Source organism: Tympanuchus pallidicinctus, unplaced genomic scaffold (assembly GCF_026119805.1).
Source record: "Tympanuchus pallidicinctus isolate F22 unplaced genomic scaffold, pur_lepc_1.0 scaffold3, whole genome shotgun sequence".
Lineage (NCBI taxonomy): Eukaryota > Metazoa > Chordata > Aves > Galliformes > Phasianidae > Tympanuchus > Tympanuchus pallidicinctus.
Window position 1 is genome coordinate 63482610 of NW_026294747.1, and position 24453 is coordinate 63507062.

Below are 24453 nucleotides of genomic sequence, written 5' to 3' on the forward strand. Positions count from 1 at the left end.
TGAACATGAATTCCCCACACTGTGTTGGAAATTATGGCACAGATTTAAAAAGCAAATATTAACACAGACTGACATTATTTTGACCAGTTCTCTTAATTTCTTTTTGGTTCTCTGAATAAAAGGAGATCGGAGCTGGTCCCCTATTTTGCCAAATTATAAGTGAGAAACTGTGGGAAGTGCAGTGGAATGTGTTGCAACTGAGACTTGAGTGCTCTTCAGAAGGAGTTAATTGAGGGTGAAAGTAGTGGTTGGAGAAAGGATGTTCAACCTGTCTGGTACTTGACAGAACTTCTACAGGAACATGTTCTCTCTCATTGAGGGTGCTTCCCATTCATAGATCCACAGAGAATCGTGAAGATTGGAAAAGACCTCCAAGGTCATCTGGTCCAACCATCAGCCCATCACCACCGTGCCCACTAAACCATGTCCACCACTGCACCACTTCCCTGGGCAACCTGTCCCACTGCATTTCAGTTTGGTGTCCCTGAATGTAACTTGTTTATTAATTGCAACTGTATTTTAAGTGGGTTTTATATCAGTAAATAATTGCTTGATGTTAGTTGTTGAATGATAAAGAGATGTTTAGGGCTTCTACTATGAATGTAACGTACAAAATGTTTTCTCATGTTGGGAGCAAATGCCATTCAAATAATACACTTTTTTTTCTGTGACTGTCAAAACTCCTTAATTCTGTTACAGAAGGCTGTCACCTGGTTCAAGTAATCCAGGATAGGCTGTATCCATTCCTGCTGGCCTATTCTTGGTTACTTGCACTGGGAGGCAGCCGCAGTGCTGCAGATCAGGAAGACAAAGCTGGAGGATGATGCCAAACTGGGACGACAAGGCTGGAAGACACCAAACTGGGATGACAAGACTAGAGGATGCCAAACTGGGAAGATGAGGCTGGAGGACGTGTATTATTTGCCCTGTGAGGGGAAAATACAGAAGCTTGAGGTGTCACGGGCAGAATTCTTTGTCATTACTTGAAGATTGTGTTATCCTGGAAGTTCACTCTGAAATGCAATTCTGTGTCTCTTTTGGTTTGCGAATACAAAGTCCTTTTAGGTTAGGACTGCTTTGAGGTATAGAAACTGTATGTGGAAATATGAAATGCTTGAAAGCAGTTCAAGATGATTCTTCGTGTGCTGCCATTAGCAGTTGTAAATCCAGAATCCTGTGAAAACATGCCTAGTGCCTGATTCATCCCTCAGCGTTTAAAAGTAAGGTTCATAGAAAGTGACTCTACTCCTTTAAATTCTCACTGTGCTTAGAAAGATCTTAGCGAGCATACAGTACAGAAAAAATGGAGGTTTTGTTAATGCCTGGAAGGCAGTGTGTAAATCTCAGAAAAATGCCAGGAGCCAGTTAGTCTAGAGACTCAAACTGAAGCCATCAGGCAGCGGAGGAAAAAGCCAAGCCACAAATAACCATGCTGCATTGAGATTCAAGTCCAGCAGCTGACAGAGTAAAGGGAAAAAATTCCAAATGAAGAGGAAGAGGAGAAAAGAGCCTCACTGTCGGCTTAAGAAAGCTTTTTATGTGAAGTAAACCAAAGAGATTTTGTAGCCTGGGATACGAGTATGCTTGCAGTTGCTTCCAGGATCTAAGTAGGACTTCTCAAAGCGATTTTAAGGGGAATATCCATCCAGAGTATGAATAAATGTTGTTCTGGAAAAAATCAGTCTTGCTTTAAAAGAAAGGGATGAAGGAGCTGGGGCCCTTTGGAGGGAGGAAACGTAGTGGGAACTCCTCTGACAAGGCTGGAAGCTAACAGAGTAGTATTTATTATTAATGAGGCACTTAAACGAGGAGAGAATCTGTTGGCCTGGGTCCAGTTGGTAACACGTAAGGGAAGCTGAGGTATAAGAGGGTGATGGTGCCCTGTGGTTGATCTAAAGAGCAGAACAAAGGGAATGCAACCTAAAAATGCTGTGTACATAAGCTCCTGTTGAGCGGGCGCTGCTGTGTGACTGCAGGAGAGCTGCAAAGGGTGCATTTTCCAGTCATGCCCTTCTATAAGCTCTCCTGCGTGCAAGGCTGTGCCTGCCAGGTTGGTGCTGCAGGCTCCCACTGTGGCAGAGATGGGTTTTGTGCAAGCAGCAGCGTCCATATCCTTGGCTTGGAGTTCAGGATTGCATTCCAAGTGGGAATTCTTTGCCTGCACAGGCGTAAATAAAGATGGAGAGGAAAGGAGATTGCTGCTGCAGCTGAAAACACACGTTTTTAAAAGGGAAATTAATACCAGATTCCAGCTCTTACTGTCTAAGAATGATTTTAAGACCTTGGGGTGTCCATTTGTGCTCTCTAAATTAAGTTCAGGAATGCAATTTCAAGTTGAAAAATTAAGAACTTTGTTACGAACTGTAGAGTTAATGAGCAACTTTTGTCCTGCTGTCTTTTCTCTTACGACTTGCAAGTCAGATCGCTTTCTCTCTGGGCACCCAAATGCAGAGTGACTGCAGCTGCAAAGGAAATACTACAGAGCCACTTTGCATACTAGGATTTAAGTGATGAATTAATTGCACTGTTAGAGGAGAGGAAGTTACTTGGTATATGCCTAGTGAAATGCAGGAAACTTTGCAGTAATTATCTGGAAAGAGCAGTGTTACAGTGCAACTACCAAGTGCTTTCAGTTCATAAAATGGCACCATTGATTAGTTGGGTGCTGCTTTGGTTTCTAAAGGAAAAAAAATCTGCATTATAAATTTTGGCTGCATCCAAGTTTGATTGCAGTGCTTAAATCTGAACTGAAGTCTGGTTAAACTTAATAAAAAGAACTTAGCATGAAGAATTGGTTTGCTTGCTATGAACCATTTGCCACTTGAAGCGAAGTGGGAAGGCAATTAACATTTCTGCTTTCGTCATGAAGGTACAGCTCCATCATCTCTGTTTTTAATAAAACTTGGCTGTCAGATTTAGGTGTTAAATTTCAGATCCCTCTTACACAACTTTCACTCCTCTGCTAAAGGCTCTTGTTGCACGTGAGTTCAAGCTACCATTTCCATATTCTTCTCCTGCAGGCTTTTTCTCTGGGTGCCTGAAGTTTTTGCCTTTTTGTTCCTATGAATGTAGAAAATACATGCAATTAATCTAGTTCTCTTGTATACCAAAGAAATAATGCCTGAAATCGCATCAGCCTTGCAGTTCTGCTTAAATCCAGTTGTTTGCCAGGCTTTTCCATTTGAGGTTTCTAGCAGTAGGGGTTATTTGCCAAATGAAAGAGATAAGATGCTGCTGGTGTTTTCTCTCCAGCTTTTACTCTAACCCCAAACAAGGTAGATAAATATTTTTCAGGCAGCTTCTCCTGTTTGGCTTCCCAGTGCATTGCAGTCTAGTTGCAGGCTTTCTGCACAGCAGTTACCTTATCTTGCTGTTCTCAAGGAACACAAATCATCTTGCTTGCTCTAAAAAGGTGAGCAAGGAGGCTCTAATTCTTACTAATCAGATGATTGGCAGTAGGCAGCCAGAATTCCCAGATCCTTGTCAATGCCAGAAGGCTGTGCTGCGTTGCTGAACTCAAGCTGCTCCAGAGCAGAATCCTGAGTATTTGCCATCTGTATGGCATGGTGACTGTAGGAGATGATACAGGCTCTGCTGAGAGGTCCAGACTGTCATCTCTTGGAAGCCCCACTGTTTTTCTTTGCCTTAAGTGAGGTTTTCAGGAAGCATCACCACAGGTACACGTACAGTACAGCAAGGTACTAGCAGTTGCATTATCAGCATGGGTCTTTGCAGCCCATACATTCAAATTGCTTTTTATTGAATGTCTGCTTTAATCATGCATACTTCTTATTTTTCAGCATTGAGCATTTGAATGGTAACTTTTCTTTCTTCAGGTGTTGGGATTACAGTGGTGGGTTGGGTTTTTTTGCTTTCTTTTTACCTTAAACACCACTTGGCCTAAGCAGTCGTTGTCATTCCAGGTGTATGTATTGAAGCGACCACATGTGGATGAATTTCTTCAAAGGATGGGAGAGCTCTTTGAATGTGTCCTCTTCACAGCAAGTCTAGCCAAGGTTTGTTCCTCTTTTCATCCCTTTCACCCATATGATGCCGGGCTTTGGGTTGGCTTTTCTGTGGCTAATTATTTCCAAGGTTTGGCACTATCTTAATTTTTCCCCTTCTTTTCTGCTTCTTTGTCTGACAGTGTGTACTTTGTCTGCTAGTGTGTGGGTAAGTGTTCCCATGGTGACGCTATCACATATGGGCTCAGCTCATCATGTAGCCTCCATGCATTGCTCATAATGCCAATATGAAAGGCTTGCAAGTTACCATGGTTATAGTGAGAAATTAGAACAAATAGCGTGCGAGTACAGCAGTATATTAAAGCTGGGCATGAAATAAAACACTCTATTTAACACTACCCTCGTGATCAAACAGTGACTCAGAAATTTATTGCGTGTGAAAAATTTGGTTGGTGTTTTTGTCCTGTCAAGGTGCAATTGGAGTCTGCGGTTAGGAAATCAAAGCTTGAAATATCAACAGGAATATTTTGTGCCCTCTGGTAGCAGTAGTGCCTTGTAGGTAGTGTTGTGGTAGACACTGCAGTAGAGGACGCCTAAAATGCAATTTTTCCTAAGTATTGTGTTTGTGATGTCTTGTTTGTAAAGCTGTGTTTGATAGTTTTTAATAATATGCTTGCACAGTAAGCTTTTACTCCAATATGCCATTGAGATTGGTGGAAGGAGAAAGAACCCTGTGTGATCTGCCATAGTGCCTTATTAGCGGGTTCATCCCTGTGCTCTGTCTGCCATGTTCTGTTCAGCCACCTGATGGAAATCCCGAATCATGGAACAATTTGGTCCTGCACTCCAGCAGTTTTCACAGTCGAGAGGTGTCTGATTTTAAGACAGATTCTGTTACTCATTTTAAAATGCAGGGAAACATAAGTCCTGCCCTGCAGAAACAAGTTCTGACTAGCATTTACAAATACACAGTCACCTCACTTTCTTACTTACTTGGGTGTTTTTTCTTGGACAGTTACTTCAACTGTTGGATCCTAAGTTGTGCTTCACTTCAAGTATCATCGTATGTATGAAATGGTACACCTTTGATTTACTGGCTTTTTGAGAATTCCCAAGCACACAAGCACTTCTTTCCGTGACACCCTTTGTCTGATCTTTTATGAGCCAGTTATGCAATTTGGTGATGTTGGAGCTCTTACTGCCCCAGTCATTCTATGCCCATTGTTTGGAAAAGCTGCATCTGGCTGAGGTGACTGCATTGCAGATTGTCTTCGGAGGCACGTGGAAATGAATCACTTGGGGAAATGGCTTCCTATTGATTTTCTGTTAGTGTTCATTGGTTTTATGGTAATATTCCATGAGATCTCTGGATCCGTCAACTTCTGAGTGTAAAAGGGTAACTGTAAGATGACCCTAAGAATAAAACACAATCACAGAAATCATTAGGGTGCAAGTTAGCTTTCTTCTGAAAGATAACAGTTCAACTTCTGCTTTATCTCTCTATTAATCACTTCAGCTTTGCAGGGCTATAAGGTAATTAACAAGGAGCAGGGAAGAAAAAGAGGAAAAAGCATTTTATCTGGAATTATTTTGTATCCCTTCTTTATAGCTCTGTGAATTAACCTTAGCTTTACACTGCTAACTGGGTCTTCTGTCTTCTGTTTTCAAGTATGCAGACCCAGTAGCCGACTTACTGGATCGCTGGGGTGTGTTCAGGGCAAGGCTGTTCAGAGAATCCTGCGTTTTCCACCGGGGAAATTACGTGAAGGATCTGAGTCGGCTGGGACGTGAGCTGAGTAAAGTTATCATAGTGGATAATTCTCCTGCATCTTACATCTTCCATCCTGAAAATGCAGTAAGTGCTCTTATTCCAGCGCTCAAGCATAGCTTTGTCTTTCTGGTCCATTCCCAGACCTTTCCTGATTTGTAAAATGAACTTTCAGAACGCTAACATTTCTTGTTTCTGTGTCTTCTCAGGCTGCAGGTAGGTTCTGGTGAAGGGCTGTGGCAAATAGATCTTGGCAGTGCGTCACAGTCACGACTGTTCATCTGCTTTAGCTTTTAGCTTTTGGCCTGAAGTCCATCAGTTTTGAGAAATACCAAGCAGTGCAGAACCTGCATATCTAACCTAGCTCTAAAAAGTAAAGTTGCCCTCCAGTGTCATTTTTGTCCTTTGGAGCAGTGGCTATAGTAAGGACAGTCTGCTTCAGCTGCTTTTGGTACTTATCTTCTTTCACTGTGGGAGAGAAATTGTTTTATTAGGAAAAAAAAAAGTTTTTCTGATTGCTGTGTTCCGAATTCATGGCTAAGGGGAGGAAAAAAAAATCAAGGTCCTGTTGTTTTACATTTGTAAGCATTTTTGTGATAGCTTGCTTTACAGTTAGAAATGTCAATCAGCAAATTGATCAGGTTTCAGAAATAAGGATAAAAGTCAGGCAATGGATCTTAATGGAAAAAAAGCAGGAGCAGTGCACGTTTTCACAGAGTGATTGCAGAAGCTGTGATGGAATGGCCTGGCACTTGGCTCCTTCCATTGCTGCTGTCAGTACAGATGTGTTTTGTTGCTGCCTGGACAGCAAGCTGGAACTTCCCTTATATCTACTGGCTTGTAAACAACTGGGCTGTGTCGTGTCTCTTTCATGATTTTAGGCTGCCTTTTCTGTGAGATTTTAAAATTAGTGTAGGAAACTTTTATGAGGGTTGGTGTTTCACAGGGTTCTGCCTCCCCAGATAACATTTTTTTTTGTCTAAACTTCTTCATCTTACACAGTAAGCTTTTAAATTCCCAGCTTAATGCTGTCCTGAACCATTAAGTGAAAACGTGTTTTCTGCTGGTTGGTGCCACACATGGTTTAAAGTTGCTATTTATAACAACCAGGAGCTGTAAGTTTAATTTATGTTCACAGTTAAAATTAAAAACCTCATCCAGATCGTCATTTGGTATCTCAGAGCCCAGTGCCAAGAAAATAATGAGCTGTAGAAATTTGGGAGGTGAAATTAAAGACTGTCAGAATGGTTTAATCATGTATAGGAAAGTGCTGCTAGCTGACTGATAGCTGAGGCTCTGCAGAAACCAAAGCGTGCAGCTTAGATCCAAGATAGTCTTTAAAAGACTTCAGTATCTCTCACAGTGAAGATGCACACAACTCCTTCCCCAAACCCAGCCCTCATTTAAGCTTTAGGTGTTATTAGATGCATTATTTTCTGTTTTCCTCCTTAGCCTCATGTGCCAAAGGAGGCTGTTGCTGCATGCCTGTGCTCAGCGACTGATACTGATAATACTGAGAGGGAAAAAAAGACTTGCTTGTAAATGAATTCTTCCAGGTGGGGTATCATTGCAGCTGTATGAGCTACGGCTACACAGGCAGAGCTCGCACACTTTCTTCACATCAGTGTGTTCACATCACATTCATAGCACTGTTGGTTCTCTGTTTCAGGTGCCTGTGCAGTCCTGGTTTGATGACATGACAGACACAGAGCTGCTAGATCTTATTCCTTTCTTTGAAGGACTAAGCAAAGAGGAAGAAGTTTACAGTATGCTTCATAAACTCTGCAACAGGTAGCCCTTAACTTTGACTGACTTCTGCTACTAGATTGCAGTTGCTAGAGGATGTCTCCATCTTTTTCAGCTCTTTCAAATGTAAGCTTTGGGGAGGTCACTCCTGTCAGAAGTGCTACTCTCGATCTTCCTGTTACATTGGACACAAAGGACAATCATGAGTGATGCTATTAAGCCTTCAGAAGCCTGACTCCTAAGGTCACGTGTTCAGACTACTTTTTTTTAAAGGAAAAAAAAAAAAAAAAAAAAGAAGCTATTTTAAATGGGACTCTTTTAATGAATTTCATAAATGGACATCTTTTACTGGATCAGCTTTTCTTAAAACATGCCAAAAAAGAAGCTTGTATTTCAGCAGTTGAATTTCTCTCCCTTTCTTCCCCTCCCACTATGCAGACAATTTTACCCCCCCTGCTTAGAGCAGTTGACCTGACTCTGAATTTTTTCTTACAGAATGAAGTGCCTTTTTGAATGTTATTTTAAGATAAAAATTCATTTTTGTATAAGACTTATTTCCAGACATCTTTTAGTCTTGTATTGTCTAAATGCTTTAAAAGGAAAAAGGAAAAAATTTTATAGAGCACTGTAATATATAACAAAGGAAAAAAAGTCAAAAACAAAGATGCTGGGTTCCTGTCTCCACGCTGACATTAAGTTGTACTACGTTTTGTCATGCTCAGAAGGTTTAAGTGTTTGTGGGAGGGGGTGATTTGGGTCACTGATGTGGTTTTGGATACAGCTTTGAACATATCTGCAGTTGTTTTGAGTATTAGGGAGTGACGGAATTGAGAACATAGGGTGACAAATAGATCTAAAGCACCTTTAATTCTAGACAGATGAAGTTCTGTTGTCTCTGCTTACGCACAACTGTCATGCCTCTCATCTTTTGGAAAATCATTACCTGGGGAGAATGGGGAGGAGATCTATTTATTAGTTTAAAATTCTTTCCTTAAAAAGAGACCCGTCTGGGTAAGCTGGATCTGTATGGAGCTGTTTGGAGTACTTTTTTCTTTTAATTGCTGCTACTGTATACTCACCAAATGGAGTTGACCATCGGCTGTTAAACTGTTTTTGCCACTGTGCCTGTGCTATGAAACATTTTCTGTAAGCTGCAAACTTGGGCAATAAATAAAACGCAGGCTTCATAACCCTTATGTATTAATCCTATGGTATTCGAGATACCAGCAAACACAGTAAAAGGTGACCTGCAAAGGAAATCTTGTTAATCATCCTATTATTTGCTTCAGTATAGATGAAATCCTTTCCCTTTTTTTGGTATATAAAAAAGCAAAAAGTATTCTTCCCTTATCTGATCTGTATTTCTTCTTTTCCAAAGTGTAATGTACAGGCAGGGAGCTGTGTCAGCTCTTCCCAGAAGGGCAGAATTACCAGCCTAGATGGTCTCCAGAGCGGTCCTCTACTTTGGAGCTGACTAAATCTCACTCTGAAGCTGGAATCCTGCTTAGCAGCTCTTCTCAAGTGTCATCGGTACACTGGAATAACTTCAAAACTATTTAAAACCCTTTGAAGGAAAATGCACTTATTTGTTTTCCTTTCCAGCGTCACCTTTTAATTATTTTCCGCACCAGAAACCTACAAACGTAAAATTTGCAGCTATATTTGGTTGCCATCAAAGAAAACCAAATGAGAGGAGTTGGTGCTTCTAATTAGCATGGCGCTAAATCCCGAGCAGCGGATCCCCCTTTGCCTTTCCCTTTCTTCCTGAAAAGTCTTGATAGACTTGGGGGGGGAGGGAGGGGAAAGAAAAATAAGACAGAAAAAGCGATGGACTCATCATCCTTATCCAACCCATTGGTGAAGCAGCTTAAGGAATCCATTCATAGAAGAGCAGGCCAGCCTACGCAGGCAGTGAGTAGGTTGGTGTGGGTGCAGTGCGAGCTGGGGGATGACCTGGCCCTCGCAGGGAGGGTGATGGAGGCAGCCCAGGGACACTTGTGAGTCTGTGCGGCGTCACCGTTTTGTTCCCTTGCCAGTTGGCATTACCTGAGTGCTGTACGACTCTGTGCCACGACGAAAGACAAAGCTGACACTTAAACGTTTGAAAAACAGCAACAGCAACAAAAGCATACGTTGCTTGGGAAAAGTAAAAAGCAACATATGGATTCTGGTTAGTCCATGAACGTTGACTTTCAGTTTGAGATTGTTTAATTTTGTATTTGAATTCAGAGTAATGGGACTGTAAGCTGCCAAAAAGTTGTTCTCTGAGCAGTATTTTCAACTGTGTTTGTAGCTCCTGTGCTGCAGATGCAGTTTGCAGGGAAGGTATTCAGGTCGTAGTTAGTTGTGCAGGTATGATAGGAATGGCTGAAAATATTCAAAGACTTTCGCTAGCATTAGACCAAACAATCTTCCAGTTAGATGATGAGTAACCTCCTGAGACGTCCCCGTTTCACGGTTGTAACCCGTTTCATGTGAGATGAACATGTTGTTAGTGTGCATCTATGAAAGCAGCAATTTCATGAACCAGTTGCCTTAAGTCTGTGAATGAATGTTGATTATTCAAGTGTCTTGTATTGTTTTCAAATCCACATATAATGGACAACTGAACTTCTGTTCCAGGTTCTGGATGAGCAGTTCTGATGACGCTCTGTACAGCTCCACTTGTTCTGTATTGTTTAGTTCAGCTCTTGAAATGCACAAGTTTTCAGGCAAAAAAACCCCCTTATTTTAGCTGAGTAAAGCATTAAAATGATTCTTGGTGACAAAACGAAGGGGGTGAAACCTAGCAACAGTTTTGATCTCTGCTAGCATTTTAGGATTCTCTTCTGTAATGTCAGTTGTAGGTTTGTCAGTCTTGTGGTAGTTTGGGGGCTTTTTCATTTGATGTTTCTTCTTAATTCATTCCCATTGAAATAAAACTTGGGGTGTTCAGAGCTTTCCTGGCTACTCAGATTTGGGCAAAGGGATCAAACCATCACATTTGTTTATTTTGATGCTGTTGTCATACGTAAAAATCCACGTTTTAAGTTAGCACGAATATCCATGCACTGTATATCGAAAGCATCTAGAATCTAACAGAGCAATAGAGTTCACTCAGCAAAGCCAGAGAAATGAGTGGAATGTCTGCAAGATTTGCAATACGGGTATTTGATTGTATGATAAATACAAGATCTCAAGAAATTAAAATAGGAGAGAAGAAGGGTTTCCTAAAGCTCTCCCGTATTTCCAAGTGCAGTTAAGGCCGGCAGGGCTGGCGCTCAGCCTGCTTCTCAGCTGCATTCCTGGGTCTCAGAGAAGCATTAAGGAGTCTTTTCCAGTCCGTGGTTCAGTCCAGCGAAAGCAATGCTGCCTGACCTGAAATTCCGTTGTCCGTTTTATGTTGGGTTCACAAAGGTGTTTTGCCTGTATAGGTATTTTTAAATGAAGCTGTAAGGCAGAATGCCACCGATCCTTGAAACTCAACCGAAGCGTTCCGATTAAATTGCTTTTGTAAACGTAGGGCTGTGCGTGGAATGTTTGTTGGCCGCCGATGGAGGACGGCAGCAACGTGCTGCGCTCACCGAGGCGGCTTCGGAGGAGTCATCCGTTGTTTGGCCCTTCAGCCTTTCTTAAGCAGCAAAGTCACACGTGGAAGAAGCTCAGCACCTGGAGAGATGGGGTTATCGGTGGAAACGGTCGCTTTCATCACAGCGTGATTCTGATGGGACTGGCTGGGGACAACTATGGAAACGACAGCGGTGTGTGCTGATGTTGCAGCTTTGGAAATGTCAGTGTAACAAAACAAACAAACCAACCCCACAAACCTGTAGCTATATAATTTCCAAACACGTAATCCTCTGTTTTACAGATTCTTTTTAACTAATAAAACACAGTACCGCACAGCCCTGTTTGTAAAACAAAACCCAGTTTGTGCCTCTGATTTCCAAGGTGCTGTGATGTGTGCCTTTGTGGGGCAGGAGGGCAGGTGAGACGCGCGGGCCGTGGCCGCACACTCGGGGTATCTATGCAACACCAGCTGTCAGGTCGCTGTTTCACGTTCTGTTGTAACAATCCAGCTGACATCTTTTTTCTTCTTTCTATCGGGCACTTCTTAACAGAGGAGTTAAGCAATGGAAATGTTTCTTGGTGATTTTTTTTTTTTTCCTAATGATGGAGCTGTTTACACTTTAATGCAATGAACAATCCAGTGATACTTGAGAAACACTACAGATACCGGGAGTGTTTTCAGGAGAGAGAAGTGTTGTCAATCAGGTTTTGAATGGTTTCTTTACTGTCACAAATAAAAAAGATTTTGCCAATGTAGTTACTTGTGCATGTAATACTTCTCTGGGGGAAAAAAAAATCAGAACAACTTCTGCCCTTCTCCTTTCAGTAACAGTCACTGCCCTGTACTGGCACTGTATTCCTGCTGTACGCATCCATGTTAGGCAGTGAAGTCCTCCATCTCTCTCTCCTTCCCTCTCCTCGTCTTAAATCACATACAGGACTCCTCATGGACTTGCCCTGGCACCTGCTTGTGCAAACAGCGCTGATGAACTGCTGGTGAATTCTGCTAAACAAATTGGTGGTGACTCTGGCAGACGTTCCAGCTATTTACATCTCTGGGATGAGGTCATACATCAGGGTGTTGAAGTCTCAGAGCTGGGGGATGTCTTGCGAAGGGCTCACTGCAGCTACTGGAATAGCTGATCTTAAAATCACTGCTGTGTCCGTGTGGATATCTGAATAGTATGGTTGGTTTGCTTGGAAGGTCTATTTCAGGACTAATCTGACACGGTAAGACTTAGGCAGAGCTTTCCTTCCTAGGAAAAGGCACACAACATGAATGCTTTATGAGCAGAAAACCTCAGGCCTGGCAGAAGCAGCAGCTGGCTCCAGGTAACTTGCTAGCTGGAATTTGGGGTTGTTCCTGTGACTGGTTGGAATGACCTAGATTGCCTGCGCTCTCTGATGGGTTGGGTTTTTTTGGTTAGTGGTTTTTTTTTCAGTTTTACCCACCTCTTTACTGCTGCTTAAGGTAAACATGCCTGCCTCTAGCTCAGTACATAAACCATCTCACAATTCACAAAACAGCACTTTCTGAGAAGCGAGAAAAATACCATTGTTGTGTCCCCAGTGATTGAAACCACTTCCAAAACCAAACGCATCTACGTCCCTACCTTTGTGCACATGCCTTCAAGCTGCTTCTGCCCTTTTGTTGTGTCGTGACTCTGAAGGAAAGCCATCTGCTCTGACATCTGCACCTCCTGCTGGGCTTTTCCAGGTGGGTGCAGCTCCAGGCCCCGCAGCCCCCAGCACTGTTCCTGGCGTGGATGGCAGCGCTGCAGCCCTTCATCGTCCCTGTGCTCAGGAGCACAGAGTTCTTGTGGACTCCTGTGCTGCTTCACCTGGAGCTTCCAATAAAGAAACAATCTTTGAGTTATAGATTGGTCTGGCAAACAAAGCTTCCTTCTCAAATGCTGATTTGGAGGAAGACGTGCAGAGGAGCAGGTTGTCCTGGGGTTGCCCAAGCATCATTTCTGGAAGCTACCAGCTTGAATTTACTGAGTCGAGTCACTTCTCTATTACAGTAGATCTGCGTTGCAGTTGTGCACCTTCACCATGTAACGGTTTAAACTGACTTGGGTTGGGCATCCTTTAAACCGGCAGCAGACTGAAGTTTCGAGATGGTGGCTGCATCAGCTTGGCCATACCCATAGACCTCAGAGGACACACTCTCCTCCGTGACTGCCATCGCTTCATTTCACGTTGATCTGCCAGTGTGCTGTAGCCACGTTTGGGATGTACATCACATGAAGATGTTGGGACAGAGAAATGAAAGTCAGCAGGGCCAAGGCTGGTGGGCCAGCAGAGGATTCCCTATTTGGCACCACCAAGGATCGCTGTTGTCCTCAACACAGCAGGCGGAGTATTTCAACCTTACTAACAACTGCACAGCATCCACAGATGCTACACGCAGTCTGGGGGTTGTTCCAAGAGTTACTGGCTTGGCAATGGACCGTTTTCTTTTTAGGATAGAAAGTTCTCGTTCCTTTCCTGCCCAAGTACAGACTCTGGTCAAGATGAAGCCCCGATGGGTAAGCTAGGTTCAGTCCTTGTTCTTTTCTTGTTCACCTATTGAGATTTGGATAGAAGAGATTGCAGCTACTGAAGCCACCGATGTCAGGTTGGATATTAGGAACAATTTCATCTCTACAGGAGTGGTGATGCACTGGTACTGGCTGCCCAGGGAGGTCACCATCCCTGGAGATGTTCCAGAACTGTGGAGATGTGCTCTGCTACCATCTGTCCCTTTGCAATAGATAGAAACATCAGAATTGCCCACTGTGAGTGCATGAGGGGCCTGTTACTGGTCGGGTGACAACCGATCTGCTGCCAAGCAATGTTTGTACCCTGAGCAAACTGGAAGGAACTGGTGGGACTGGTGTATGCAATGAGTTGGCTCAAGATGACCATGGTGGCATTGCTGGCTGGGTAGGGGGAGGGCTTGTCCTGTTCTGCTCTGCGTGGTGCAGCCTCACCTCAAGCACTGGATGCAGGTGTGGGTACTGCTGTGAAGAAAGAATGTAAAGCTTTTAGAGTCAACAGGAGGGCTACAGAGATGGGGAATGGTCTGGAGGGCAAGGGGTGTGAGGAGGAGCAGAGCAGGCTGAGGGGAGGGCTCATGGCCGTACAGCCCCTCACAGGGAGAGGAGATGCAGCGCTGAGCTCTGCTCTCTGGGTACAGCAACAGAGCCAGAGGGAACAGCAGGGAGCTGTCAGGGTAGAGGCAGCTGGGGTTGAGGGAAAGGCTGTGCCCCAGAGGGTGATGGGCATAGAATGGCTGCCAGGGGCAGTGGGCACGGTCCTGAATACCAGAGCTCATGGAGCACTGGGACACTGCTCTCAGATGTTGGGGTTGGGTTTGGGTGGTACTGGGTGGAGCTGCAGGTTGCACTCAATGATCCTCGTGGGTCCTTTCCAACTTGGGATATTCTATGATTCTGGTGAACATGAAGGCAACAGGAACCAAAGCAACGTGGGAGCAAACTGGCCCCACTCCCTCATCTGGCTGGATTCCTGCTGCTCTCCATTCAATTACATGATGCTCATTAGGCCCACCAGCAGGGTGATGGGTGGAATTGCTGCACTTTATCATCAAATCATAGCATGGCGTGGGTTGGAAGGGACTTTAAAGGTCATCCAGTTCCAACCCCTGCCACAGGCTGGATGCCACCCACTAGACCTGGCTGCCCAGTTCCCCATCTGGCCTGGCTTTGTGTGCCAATGATGTCTTTGGCCATTCTGTACCTTCGTGGGCAAACATGGAGGAGGAAGGATTTTATCAAGAGCTGAGCCTATTTCCAGCTGAGCAGAGCAATTTACTGTGTGAGAATTGGGCTGAGACTGAGCTTGGATGGGGACTTGCCTTGGCTCAGTGTCCATTAATCTGCCTTCTAATAATTTCTCTAAATGGTGAGGGTTTGGGAGGCTCACTTAGCTCAATGGAGCCTTGGTCTCCAAACCATCTACAGACTTGTCAGTAATTCAGCTGAGGCAGATGTAGACGAATCATCATTTCCTGGTCCTGATGCCTTGCGTACTGAGCAGGTCTTGAAATGGCAACTGAAAGAATGGGGGCAAATATTTGGGATGATGATGGTTGCGATTGAAAGGAGGGGTGATGGGGTGACCTTGTGGCACTGGGATGAGACAGGCAGGGCCTGACAGTGGGTGCCCCTGGGTTTTGTACTCTGGTCAAAGTCTTTGGAGAATGGAGAGGAAAATGAAGGTTGGAAGGCTTTGGCCATGCAGGGCGTGGGTGCACCACGAGATGGTGCAGCTGTGCAGCGATGGCTGCTGAAGGCACCATAAAAGGAGTTGAGGAGACGTTTATCTCAAGTGCAATCATCGCCTCAGCTTTGGTGTCTTCATCTGCTGCCAGCATTGCGCTCCGCGTGGGAAATGTCTTCCCTCATTTAAAATCACTCTTGGTGCCTCGGATGTAATTTCTTCATTTGTTTAATGAGTGCTGAAATCCCTTGCAGAAGGAGCCGGGGTCTCCCCAGCTGAACACAGCGCACGGAATATTTGTGTTCATTTCAGTTATTGAGTTTTTTCTTCCATGGAAGCACAGGATCCTCTCATCAGCACGTAAGAAGTAAAGAGGGAAATCAATGTTTCTCAAGCAGAGTTTGAAATGATGTTGTTATACCTTCCCTGGTGGGATAAACGCTCTTCTCTGCCAAAATCTTTGCTGCTAACCTTGGTGGTTTGCTTGTTTGTCTTAAGCAGCAGTGTTTTAACTTGTTTGGGATTTGGCTGAAGTGCCCAATGAGAGCTGGGGACAGGTGTTATATCTCCCTTCGTTACGTTCTAATGAAGATAAGACCTCATCTCTGGGAATTTGGGTGGTGGATGGTGGGAGAGGCTGAATTGGGGTCACTGGTGCTGGGTGCCACCAGGGAGGGGATGGGACAAAGGGTGATGCCCATGGGGGCTGTGAGATGCACCAAGCAGCCAAGCAAAGCCGCCCCTGCTCCCTGGGCCCGTGCCATGCATTGCCTGGGTTTCAGCTGAAGGTTCCTTCATTCTTTCCTCCACAGCCATTTGTATTTTGATGGGTCGCAGCTCCAGTGTGAAACTGGTGTGTGTGTGTGTGTTAACTCGAGCTGCCCTTGCAAAGAATGAAAAATGTCTCTCTTACCAACTTAAATAAGCACGGTGGGTTTTCCTGTGCTCCTGCAGCAACGGGCTGCCCATGAAAGTCAGACCCCAGGCTGGGTGGATGGCTGAGTCCTGGCCTTCACCTGCACACCTGGGACCCTGCTTCCCAGCAAGGGCAATTCAGGATCTGGCAAGCTTTAAGCCGAAGGGAAATGAAATACAGTTGGTGGGAGGAGAAACCCAAGCGGTTTGTACTTCCCCCTGCTTTCAGAGCAGAATCGTACCATCATTAAGGCTGGAAAGACCACTAAGACCATCTAATCCAACTGCCAATCCATCCCCACCATGCCCACCATGCCCATTCCAGAAGAAAAGCCCTGCTGGCCGTCGTGCACCAGGAAGGGTGCAGCACAGAGCAGGATTCCCCACGCTGCATCCTTTCCTGCTGAACCCACTGCTCTGGAGAGCTGCTGGTTCTGCTGTAACAGCAGCAATTTCAGCCAGGGGAACTACTGTCAGTTACTAAATGAGCTCAACTGCAGCCTAATAAGTTCTCTCTTTTAACAACCCTGAGATATAAGGGCTGTTAGAAGTTATCTGAACTCCTGCAGTGCAAGAAACTCAAATGTAGGACAGCCAGGGCTGCCACAGTCCCAGTGAGCTCCGCTTGCACTCCCACCATTCTGTTTTTATTTTCAGCTCAGCCTAAGCCACTGAGCAATAGGAAGAGCTGGACAAAGATGCTGATGTCAGTGCTCTCAATACAAGTCTGTAAACTACGTGAAGGCATGGTCCTTTTTTCCTAGAAATCTGTTCTGACGACTTTACCTGAAAAACCCATTTGCTGCCTTCCTGGAGGTATCACCCATGGCTTTGTTCATCCTTTGACTCCCCCACCCCATCCAGAGGGCTTTGCTTCTCAGGAAATCCAAGCAGAAATCACTTCAGTGCCACCTAAAGCTCCAAGGAAAGAACAAAACCCTGCTGCCCTGAAGCCATCACTGTAAGCTGGGTGGGCTTTGTGGGGCTTTATGGGCTTTTCCTATTGCTGCTTCCTCCAGGGAGGGCTCTTCCCTGCCTTGTTGTGGTTGCTGTCTTTAGTGAAGTATTGGGCTAGAGAAAATGGGGCTATTTTAAGCACTGCTGTTATTTTAAGCAATTGCACACAGAATGGTCGCCAGCAAGGCTGCAGGCACAGCTGTATCCATATCCAGTATTTAAAGAGGGCCCTGCAGGAATGATGGAAAGGGGCTCTTCATCGTGGATTGTAGTGACAGGACAAGGGGGAACGGCTTTAAACTAAAAGAGGGGAGACTGAGGTTGAATGTTAGGGAAAAATCATCTATTCAAAGGGCAGTGAGGCCCCCAGCACTGCTGCCCAGAGAGCTGTGGGTGCCTTATCCCTGGAGGTGCTCAGGGCCAGGCTGGATGGGACCCTGGGCAGCCTGAGCTGGTGGGGTTTCCCTGCAGACAGCAGGTCTGGGTGGGTGGGCTTTGAGGTCCCTTCCAACCCAAACCATTCTGTGATTCTATGACTGAGCAGGGAGATCACGTCCCTCTCTCCTGCCTGAGAAGTCCAAGCACACAGACATCTGAACAGACACCTGGAGCCTGTGCCAGGGGGAGCTGCTCTGCAGAAGGAGAGCAGAGAGGTGCAGCGACTGACAGAGCTTGGATTGTTTACACAGTGCTTCTGAAGAAAAAATAAAACCGTATGTTTAAAAAGAAAAAAAAAAAGAAAAACAAGAAGAAATTGCCAGGAAAAAAGAAAAAAGAAAAAAAAAGACTCATTCTAGGAATACATTTGGAAGGGAAGTTATGTAAAATCTGGGAAACTACTGCTGCTGTACTGCTACTCAATGCCAGGGCGGGGAGGGGAGGGGAGGGGAGGGGAGGGGAGGGGAGGGGAGGGAAGGGAAGGGAAGGGAAGGGAAGGGAAGGGAAGGGAAGGGAAGGGAAGGGAAGGGAAGGGAAGGGAAGGGAAGGGAAGGGAAGGGAAGGGAAGGGAAGGGAAGGGAAGGGAAGGGAAGGGAAGGGAAGGGAAGGGAAGGGAAGGGAAGGGAAGGGAAGGGAAGGGAAGGGAGGAAGGGAAGGGAAGGGAAGGAAGGGAAGGGAAGGGAAGGGAAAGGGAAAGGGAAGGGAAGGGAAGGGAAGGGAAGGGAAGGGAAAGGGAAGGGAAGGGAAGGGAAGGGATGGCGGGGGGGGGGTGGAATGGCGGGGGGGGGGGTGGATGGCGGGGGGGGGGGGAGGGGGAGGGAGAAAATATTCCTGAGAGATCTTGAATTTGTCACTGGTTCATGCAAAAAGCAATGCTGCACCAGTGGCTGTTGCTCTTTCTGCATTTTCCATGTACAAAGTGTGGTCCCTTTATTACAGTGTGCTTCCATGTCCTCATCCTCCCTCCTCTTTGTGAATGCTTCAGATTGCAGGCAGGGCAGAACTGTGCAATAATGGCCAGGAAGTCAAAGCTTGAGAGCACGCTGATGCAGTCACATGCACTGCCAGTTCCCCAGCATCTCTTTATCATCCATCCCCCAAGCAAGTTTGGTTAGAACCAAATGGAATTGCTCATTGGCACACGGATACCTCGAGCATGACCTCTCCCTTGAAGCAGAAAGAGACCTATCGCATAGGGAAGTAAGGCAGGTTTCTTGTTTGGTGTGCAAACATGGTAACTAAAACTGCTCAGGACAACGCTCGGGTGAGCTCCTAACTGGGTGCTGCGACCCGTTAAGGACAGGCAGTGTTGACGTTTTGCTAACAGCCAAAGCACTCCAGCAGGAATCGGGTGTATCAGCCTCAGAGTGAGGTTTTTCCTGAAATGAGAGTTTTTTGGAGTGCACCACCAGGTCCTTGCTGGCCTCGTGCAGAGCTGGTGGCAGCTGGGGGATGCTTGAGGCCAATGCTTGTTGGCCAATGAGGCCAACACTTGTTGGCACCCAAACTCATTGCCAGCTTTTTAGGCCCAAACAAAACACACCAGTGACGTATGCTGCAATGGGTAGATGGGGGACACATAAGACTGGGTTTCATCTCTGGCTTTGACTTTCTGAAGATCTGTACTGACCAAGTGACTGAACGTTCCATGACATCACCCAAAACACAGCTGTGTGAATTCCTCCTCCATTGATTCTGTGGGTCCTGCTGCAGCCCACCTGACCCATGACATGGGGCCATGAATAGCGGGGAGGGGTGACATTTAACAGAGTGACAATTTCTCAGCCTTTGGGGCAATTCATTTTCCTTCCTCCTTCCTGGTTGGCACAGGCAGGGCTGCATTCCTACAAACAATAGCTTGTCCCACAGCTACCTGCTGTACCCTGAGCTTGTGGACACGGTTTGGCTCTGCCTGCAGGTCCTGGGGATCTGCAGCTTGACTCCTTCACCTCCTTTGGTTTGAAATTCACTGGCACCACTCAGTGAATTTGAACAACAGGAGCTGGGAAGCAGCTCTGCTACCAAACTGCCTACGACCCTGAGAAAAATCTGCTGTGTTGCAAGGAGATTTGGGGAGCAGACCCAAATGTAAAGTCCAGGTCCTCTCCAGGCTGCCCTTCTCATGGCACAAGTCCCATCCGACCTGGCACTTCCCACATCCGGGCACCACAGATCCAATGAATAAGACTGGCAGAAGGATGGGGCTTCAGGAGCTCATCCCCACCTCCACCCCCAGCAGAGTCACTTCGTGCAGTCACACGTGCAGCCAGGTCACTGAGGTGACGGGCATTAAAGATTAAGCTCGTGTGGGTGGGTGGGGTTATTTTGTGGGCACTCAGGTATGGTCACTGATGTGAGCAATCAGGTTTCCCACAGTTGTGAAAACCTCTGATCTGCTTGAGTGCTAAAAAAAACAGATAAAGATTGTGGGTGGGAGCTCCAGCAGCCTGCACCACTGCAGCCCGTGTGTTCTGCAGCAATGCCTTTCAGCATCCAGTGACCCAAACTTCCATGAAGACCACAGTTGGCTTCACCAGGTGCTAATGACCAGCTACAGCCCATAGGAGAGAAACTCAGGTTGCATCTCCACGGTGGGATGAGCTGCTGGGGACTTTTTTGTGTTGACTTTCCATTTCTTGCACAAGCCTTCCATTTAATCATGGCCAATAGGGTGGATATGAGGAAAAACTTCTCTGAAAGAGTGACAGGCATTGGCACAGGCTGCCCAGGGAGGTGGTGGGGTCACCATCCCTGGAGGTGCTCCACAACAGTGGAGATGTGGCACTGAGGGACGTGGTTTAGTGGATGATATAGGCAGCAGGTGGATGGTTGGCACAGATGATCTTAGAGGTCTTTTCCAACCATAGGGATTCTATGAAAAAGGTGTAAATGAGCTCCTTTTGCTTCAGCTCCTGCATGAGGACAAGACATCAATGCTTTATCTTGCTCACAGTGTGCTTCCCACACAAGGACAGTCCCCAGGAGCGCAGACCTCAGGGGGTGTCACCACCACGACAGCAGCAAGTTATTCCTTCACCAAGCAAAGGCTGCCATGGGCTAACCTTTGCCAGGATCACACCCCCATTAACTCGTGCTGGGCTGAGCACTCCCTGCATGTGCAGCTTCTTCTGCTGGATTCAGCTGATTCCAGAAATTACAAAGGCTTTGCTTGTCAAGCCTGACCAAATCGTGCTGGAATTTGTAGGGTTTCATAAGGTTTTCATTAGGGCTGAGAGAGAGCCCTTGAGGTTTTGCGAAACTCCCTGCAAATACAGCAGTTTGCAAGACTGAGGTGTTTGTTTTTACTGACTCTCTCTGACTTTTGTCCTCCCTCTCCTCACTGCCTTCCTTTCTGAGGCAGACATGGCTCTCTACATGGGGGAAACATCAGCTTCGTGCCGTGGCTGAGGGCTGAAGAATAGGTGGTAACAGAACATGGAGTAGGAGGTTGGTCTTCATGTCCACCACCAGGCTTGGGCAATCTGGGCTTATTCCTGTTCTTACTCAGCTCCCACAGTGATACTGACTGGGAGACCTCAACCATCTCCCATCTGGTAACCCCTGAGACCTCGTGACATGAGATAGGTACACATCTCTGCGTAAGGCACCCACAATGGCTTATCCTGGGATGATGTGTTTAGGTGCCTGTAAATCATCTACATTTGCTTTGTAAAGGGCTGAATCAGGATTCCAGATTTCTAGAGGAAGTTGGTAATTTAATAACAGTTATCAGCAGCTGACAGCCCAGAACCTCAGCTTGGCTGGCTGCAGTCCATGTAAAAGTGAGGAAAATGCTCAGGAAAAAGAATTCAATAGTTTGATTCTCCCACACGTCATCCCCCAGTGTTCCACCATGTGAAGTACATCACATTGCCTTGAAGCTCAGCCTGTTAGCTTCTCCATCTCCAAAAGGCCAAGTCCTGCTGAGTTCCCAATGACACCGAGTACTTCCCTGGAGCCTTTTGGCATTCTGGAAAACCAGGGTAATTTTCTGAAGTAATAGAAAATTGAAGCTTTTCTAGCACAGTCCTCATTCATCCCAGCAGGCAGCCAGCCAGCAACCCAAAGAACATCAGCTGCCTGAACTCTGCATCAGCGTTAGGAGTGGGGTCTGATGGTGATATGAGGTCTGGGGGACTCGTGTCCTTCTGAAAGCCTCCCCAGATACAACAGCAGTCTGAACACAGCCTGACAGAACCGCAGCCCCACTGCCGCATTCCTGCTCTCTCTGGAAGGCATCCAGGGCTGCTGTTTGCCCGTGCTGCAGTCCCACCTCAGCTATCCTGTTTTTTCAGTGCACCTGTTAATTCTTGGCCACGGTGTGAATGAGCAAATGCAGAGGGGAGCCCACGCCCGCAGTGCACACAGGCATGGCCAGCACTCCCCACACTGCAGCTGGCCCCAATGCAATACAGGTTGACCTCGTCGAGGGTTTTCCTCCACTTTCCCCTAAATATAGCTCTGGGAATCACACAATCACAGAAATACATATTGGAAAGAACCTCTGGAGATCATCAACCCCTTGCTACAGCAGTTCCCTGCAGTGGGCTGCAGCTGGAGTTCGCACTGCAGCCCAAGGGAGGTCCAGCACAGCATGGCCATCTTCATCTGTGTCGCTTTACCTTGTTGTTACAGTCAGTGCAGATGCCACTACTGAGGCATTTCTCCCTACTAGCAAAGTCTCTGAGCTGTGCATCCCACCTTTAGGGATGGCTTGTAGATATTTTAGGGCATGGAAGAAGAGTTCAGGGCTGACCAGCAGCCCTGGCAGACCTTGTGGTTGTGCTGTGAGATGGGACCATCTCTGAACTCTCTTCTTTTCTCTTGCAAGGGGGTTTCTTTTCCCCATAAGCCTCACATTCCCAGTTTACATCCCATCGTAGCTGGCTTAAAATGAAGTTTGTACTAAGATTGCTAAACAATGAATCGGAGCAACCAGTACAGGTTGCTTCTGCCCCAACACAGTAAGGTCTGTGCCAGAGCTGCTGCTCCTGTCTCAACCTGCTGCAGGCTGCTGGATCCAGGAGGTCAAGCAGGCTGTCCAAAGCTCTCACCAAGCTATTCCTTGAGTTCATGGCTTGCCAAGGCCACTCCTTTCCTCTGAATTGGGAGGAGAGGGCTTAGCACATCCTGCCACTGCTTCTGCAGGAAGTGGTATATACATGGCTCTGTGCACAATGCTGTCTGAGAGATGGGATGGAAAGGCTTCTCTGTGTGTTGAAAGCTGGAGGATGCAGGGACTGGTTACAGCTGAAAATCACTTTGTTTTGGATGGTGCAGGACAGCCTTGTGTAGAAGCACTGCTCACCCAGGTGTCCATGCAGCTTCCTCTGTTTCAATTCCCTTCCACTTGCTGTGGTTGCCCATTAACCAACACCCATCAGCTGCAGCCATGCTGCCCTGTCAGCTGCTTCATGCAGAGCACTGTCCTACAAAGCATTTTCCATGCCAAGCCCTGACCTCCACTGTTCAAAACCCATGGGGCCAAAGACCAAAGTTATGTTCACTTTCCCTCAGCAACCCTGAGGCTCAGTGCCTTCCTGCCCTGCTCATGGGCTGGATGTGGAGCTGACTGTGCTTCTGGGTGCCTCTGGTGCTGCTGCAAGTCATAAGACTCCCCAAGTGATTGGTATCTGATCTACAGGGAGTCCTATAAGAGGCACTGTGTGGTTTTTCATCAGGACACAATGATTTTGCAGGGCAGACAAGTGCCTGAGTGAGGAATGTGTAGCAAAATGCCACATGCTTTGGTCTGGGGTCATGGAAGATCTGCAAGATTCTCAGAAATCCATACGATGCACTGCAGGATGCTGACAGAATCATTAACATTGGAAAAGACCACAAAAGTCATCCAGTCCAACCCCCAACACATCCCCACCATGCCCACTAACCAAAACCCCATAGAAGCAGCAATGAGTCCCTGCATTCTTGAGCAGGTAAATTGGTTTTTTGCCTCCTCCCTTTGCAAGAGGCCCCTGCTGTGTTATCTCACCTGCAGGGTTTGGCCTTTCCTCTTCCTCCCGGAGCTCCATAGCCATGCATTGGGGTGGAAATACCTTTGCAACGTGTCATTTGGTAAATACACCCTTGGCAGAGCCTGTTTCTCTGTGCACAATGATAACCTTGTCCACAGGCACGTGGGGTGGCCAAGGGTGAGTCAGGTGGGGGCCACGGTGCTGCCAAACATTGATCTTGTACTCTTCCTCCCAGCAGTTCTGATTTCCCTCACCAGCTCCCTGTGACAATGTCTCCAGTGTCTTAGGCTTGCACTGGGATGCAGAACATAGCATCATCTGCCATTTGTGCATATGGAAAATATCCTGAAACCGCAAGGTCTCTGAGTTCTGGGAATATCGAGGCTCAGGATGAGAATATGAATACATGGGGTCATACATATGGGAAAATTGGCTGGAACGAGAACATCTCAAATTATGTGCAGTTACAGAAGCCAAGCTATTCTGTTCTCCACCAGCACCAAGTTAAACTGCTTGGAAATAATGTTTTCTGCTCTGTAACCCCATGGCATGACCGAAATTAGCAGGAAGAAAAAGTGCCTACAGCTCAGTGCTAATTGAGCCCATGTTTTGTGACAAACATTGCCCTTCCTCTCAGCACTCGCTGTCCTAAGCTGCTGTACATACATTTCTACAGATTTGAGTTCCTTAAAAAGCTCGCCAGGATTATTTACCACTTTGTCACTGTGGAGGTTGAAAGGAGCTGGGACAGGCAGCTCAAACGCCATGTGTGCATGAGCCAAAGCGGGCCTTACAACCAAAGGAGTGTTGATAGGAAGGACGTGCTTCCCCGGGCTCACATTCATGTAGCTGCAGCAGTGGAGATGGGTTGGAAGAAGAAGACACTCAGCATGAATTTTCAGAGATGAAAAGA

The 24453-nt window shown here is 46.3% G+C and overlaps 1 protein-coding gene across 2 annotated transcripts in view; it reads left to right on the forward strand.

Annotated features, from left to right (window-relative positions):
* CTDSPL (CTD small phosphatase like) overlaps nt 1–11784 on the forward strand; it is a 71843-nt gene extending 60059 nt beyond the window's left edge. For both annotated transcript variants that reach the window (XM_052692426.1, XM_052692427.1), the window contains 3 exons: nt 3924–4016; nt 5635–5820; nt 7403–11784. In XM_052692426.1, the coding sequence (XP_052548386.1) occupies nt 3924–4016; nt 5635–5820; nt 7403–7528 (405 nt within the window). In that variant the 3' untranslated portion in view covers nt 7529–11784. The remainder of the gene's footprint in view (nt 1–3923; nt 4017–5634; nt 5821–7402) is intronic.
* Nucleotides 11785–24453: the final 12669 nt, after the last annotated feature.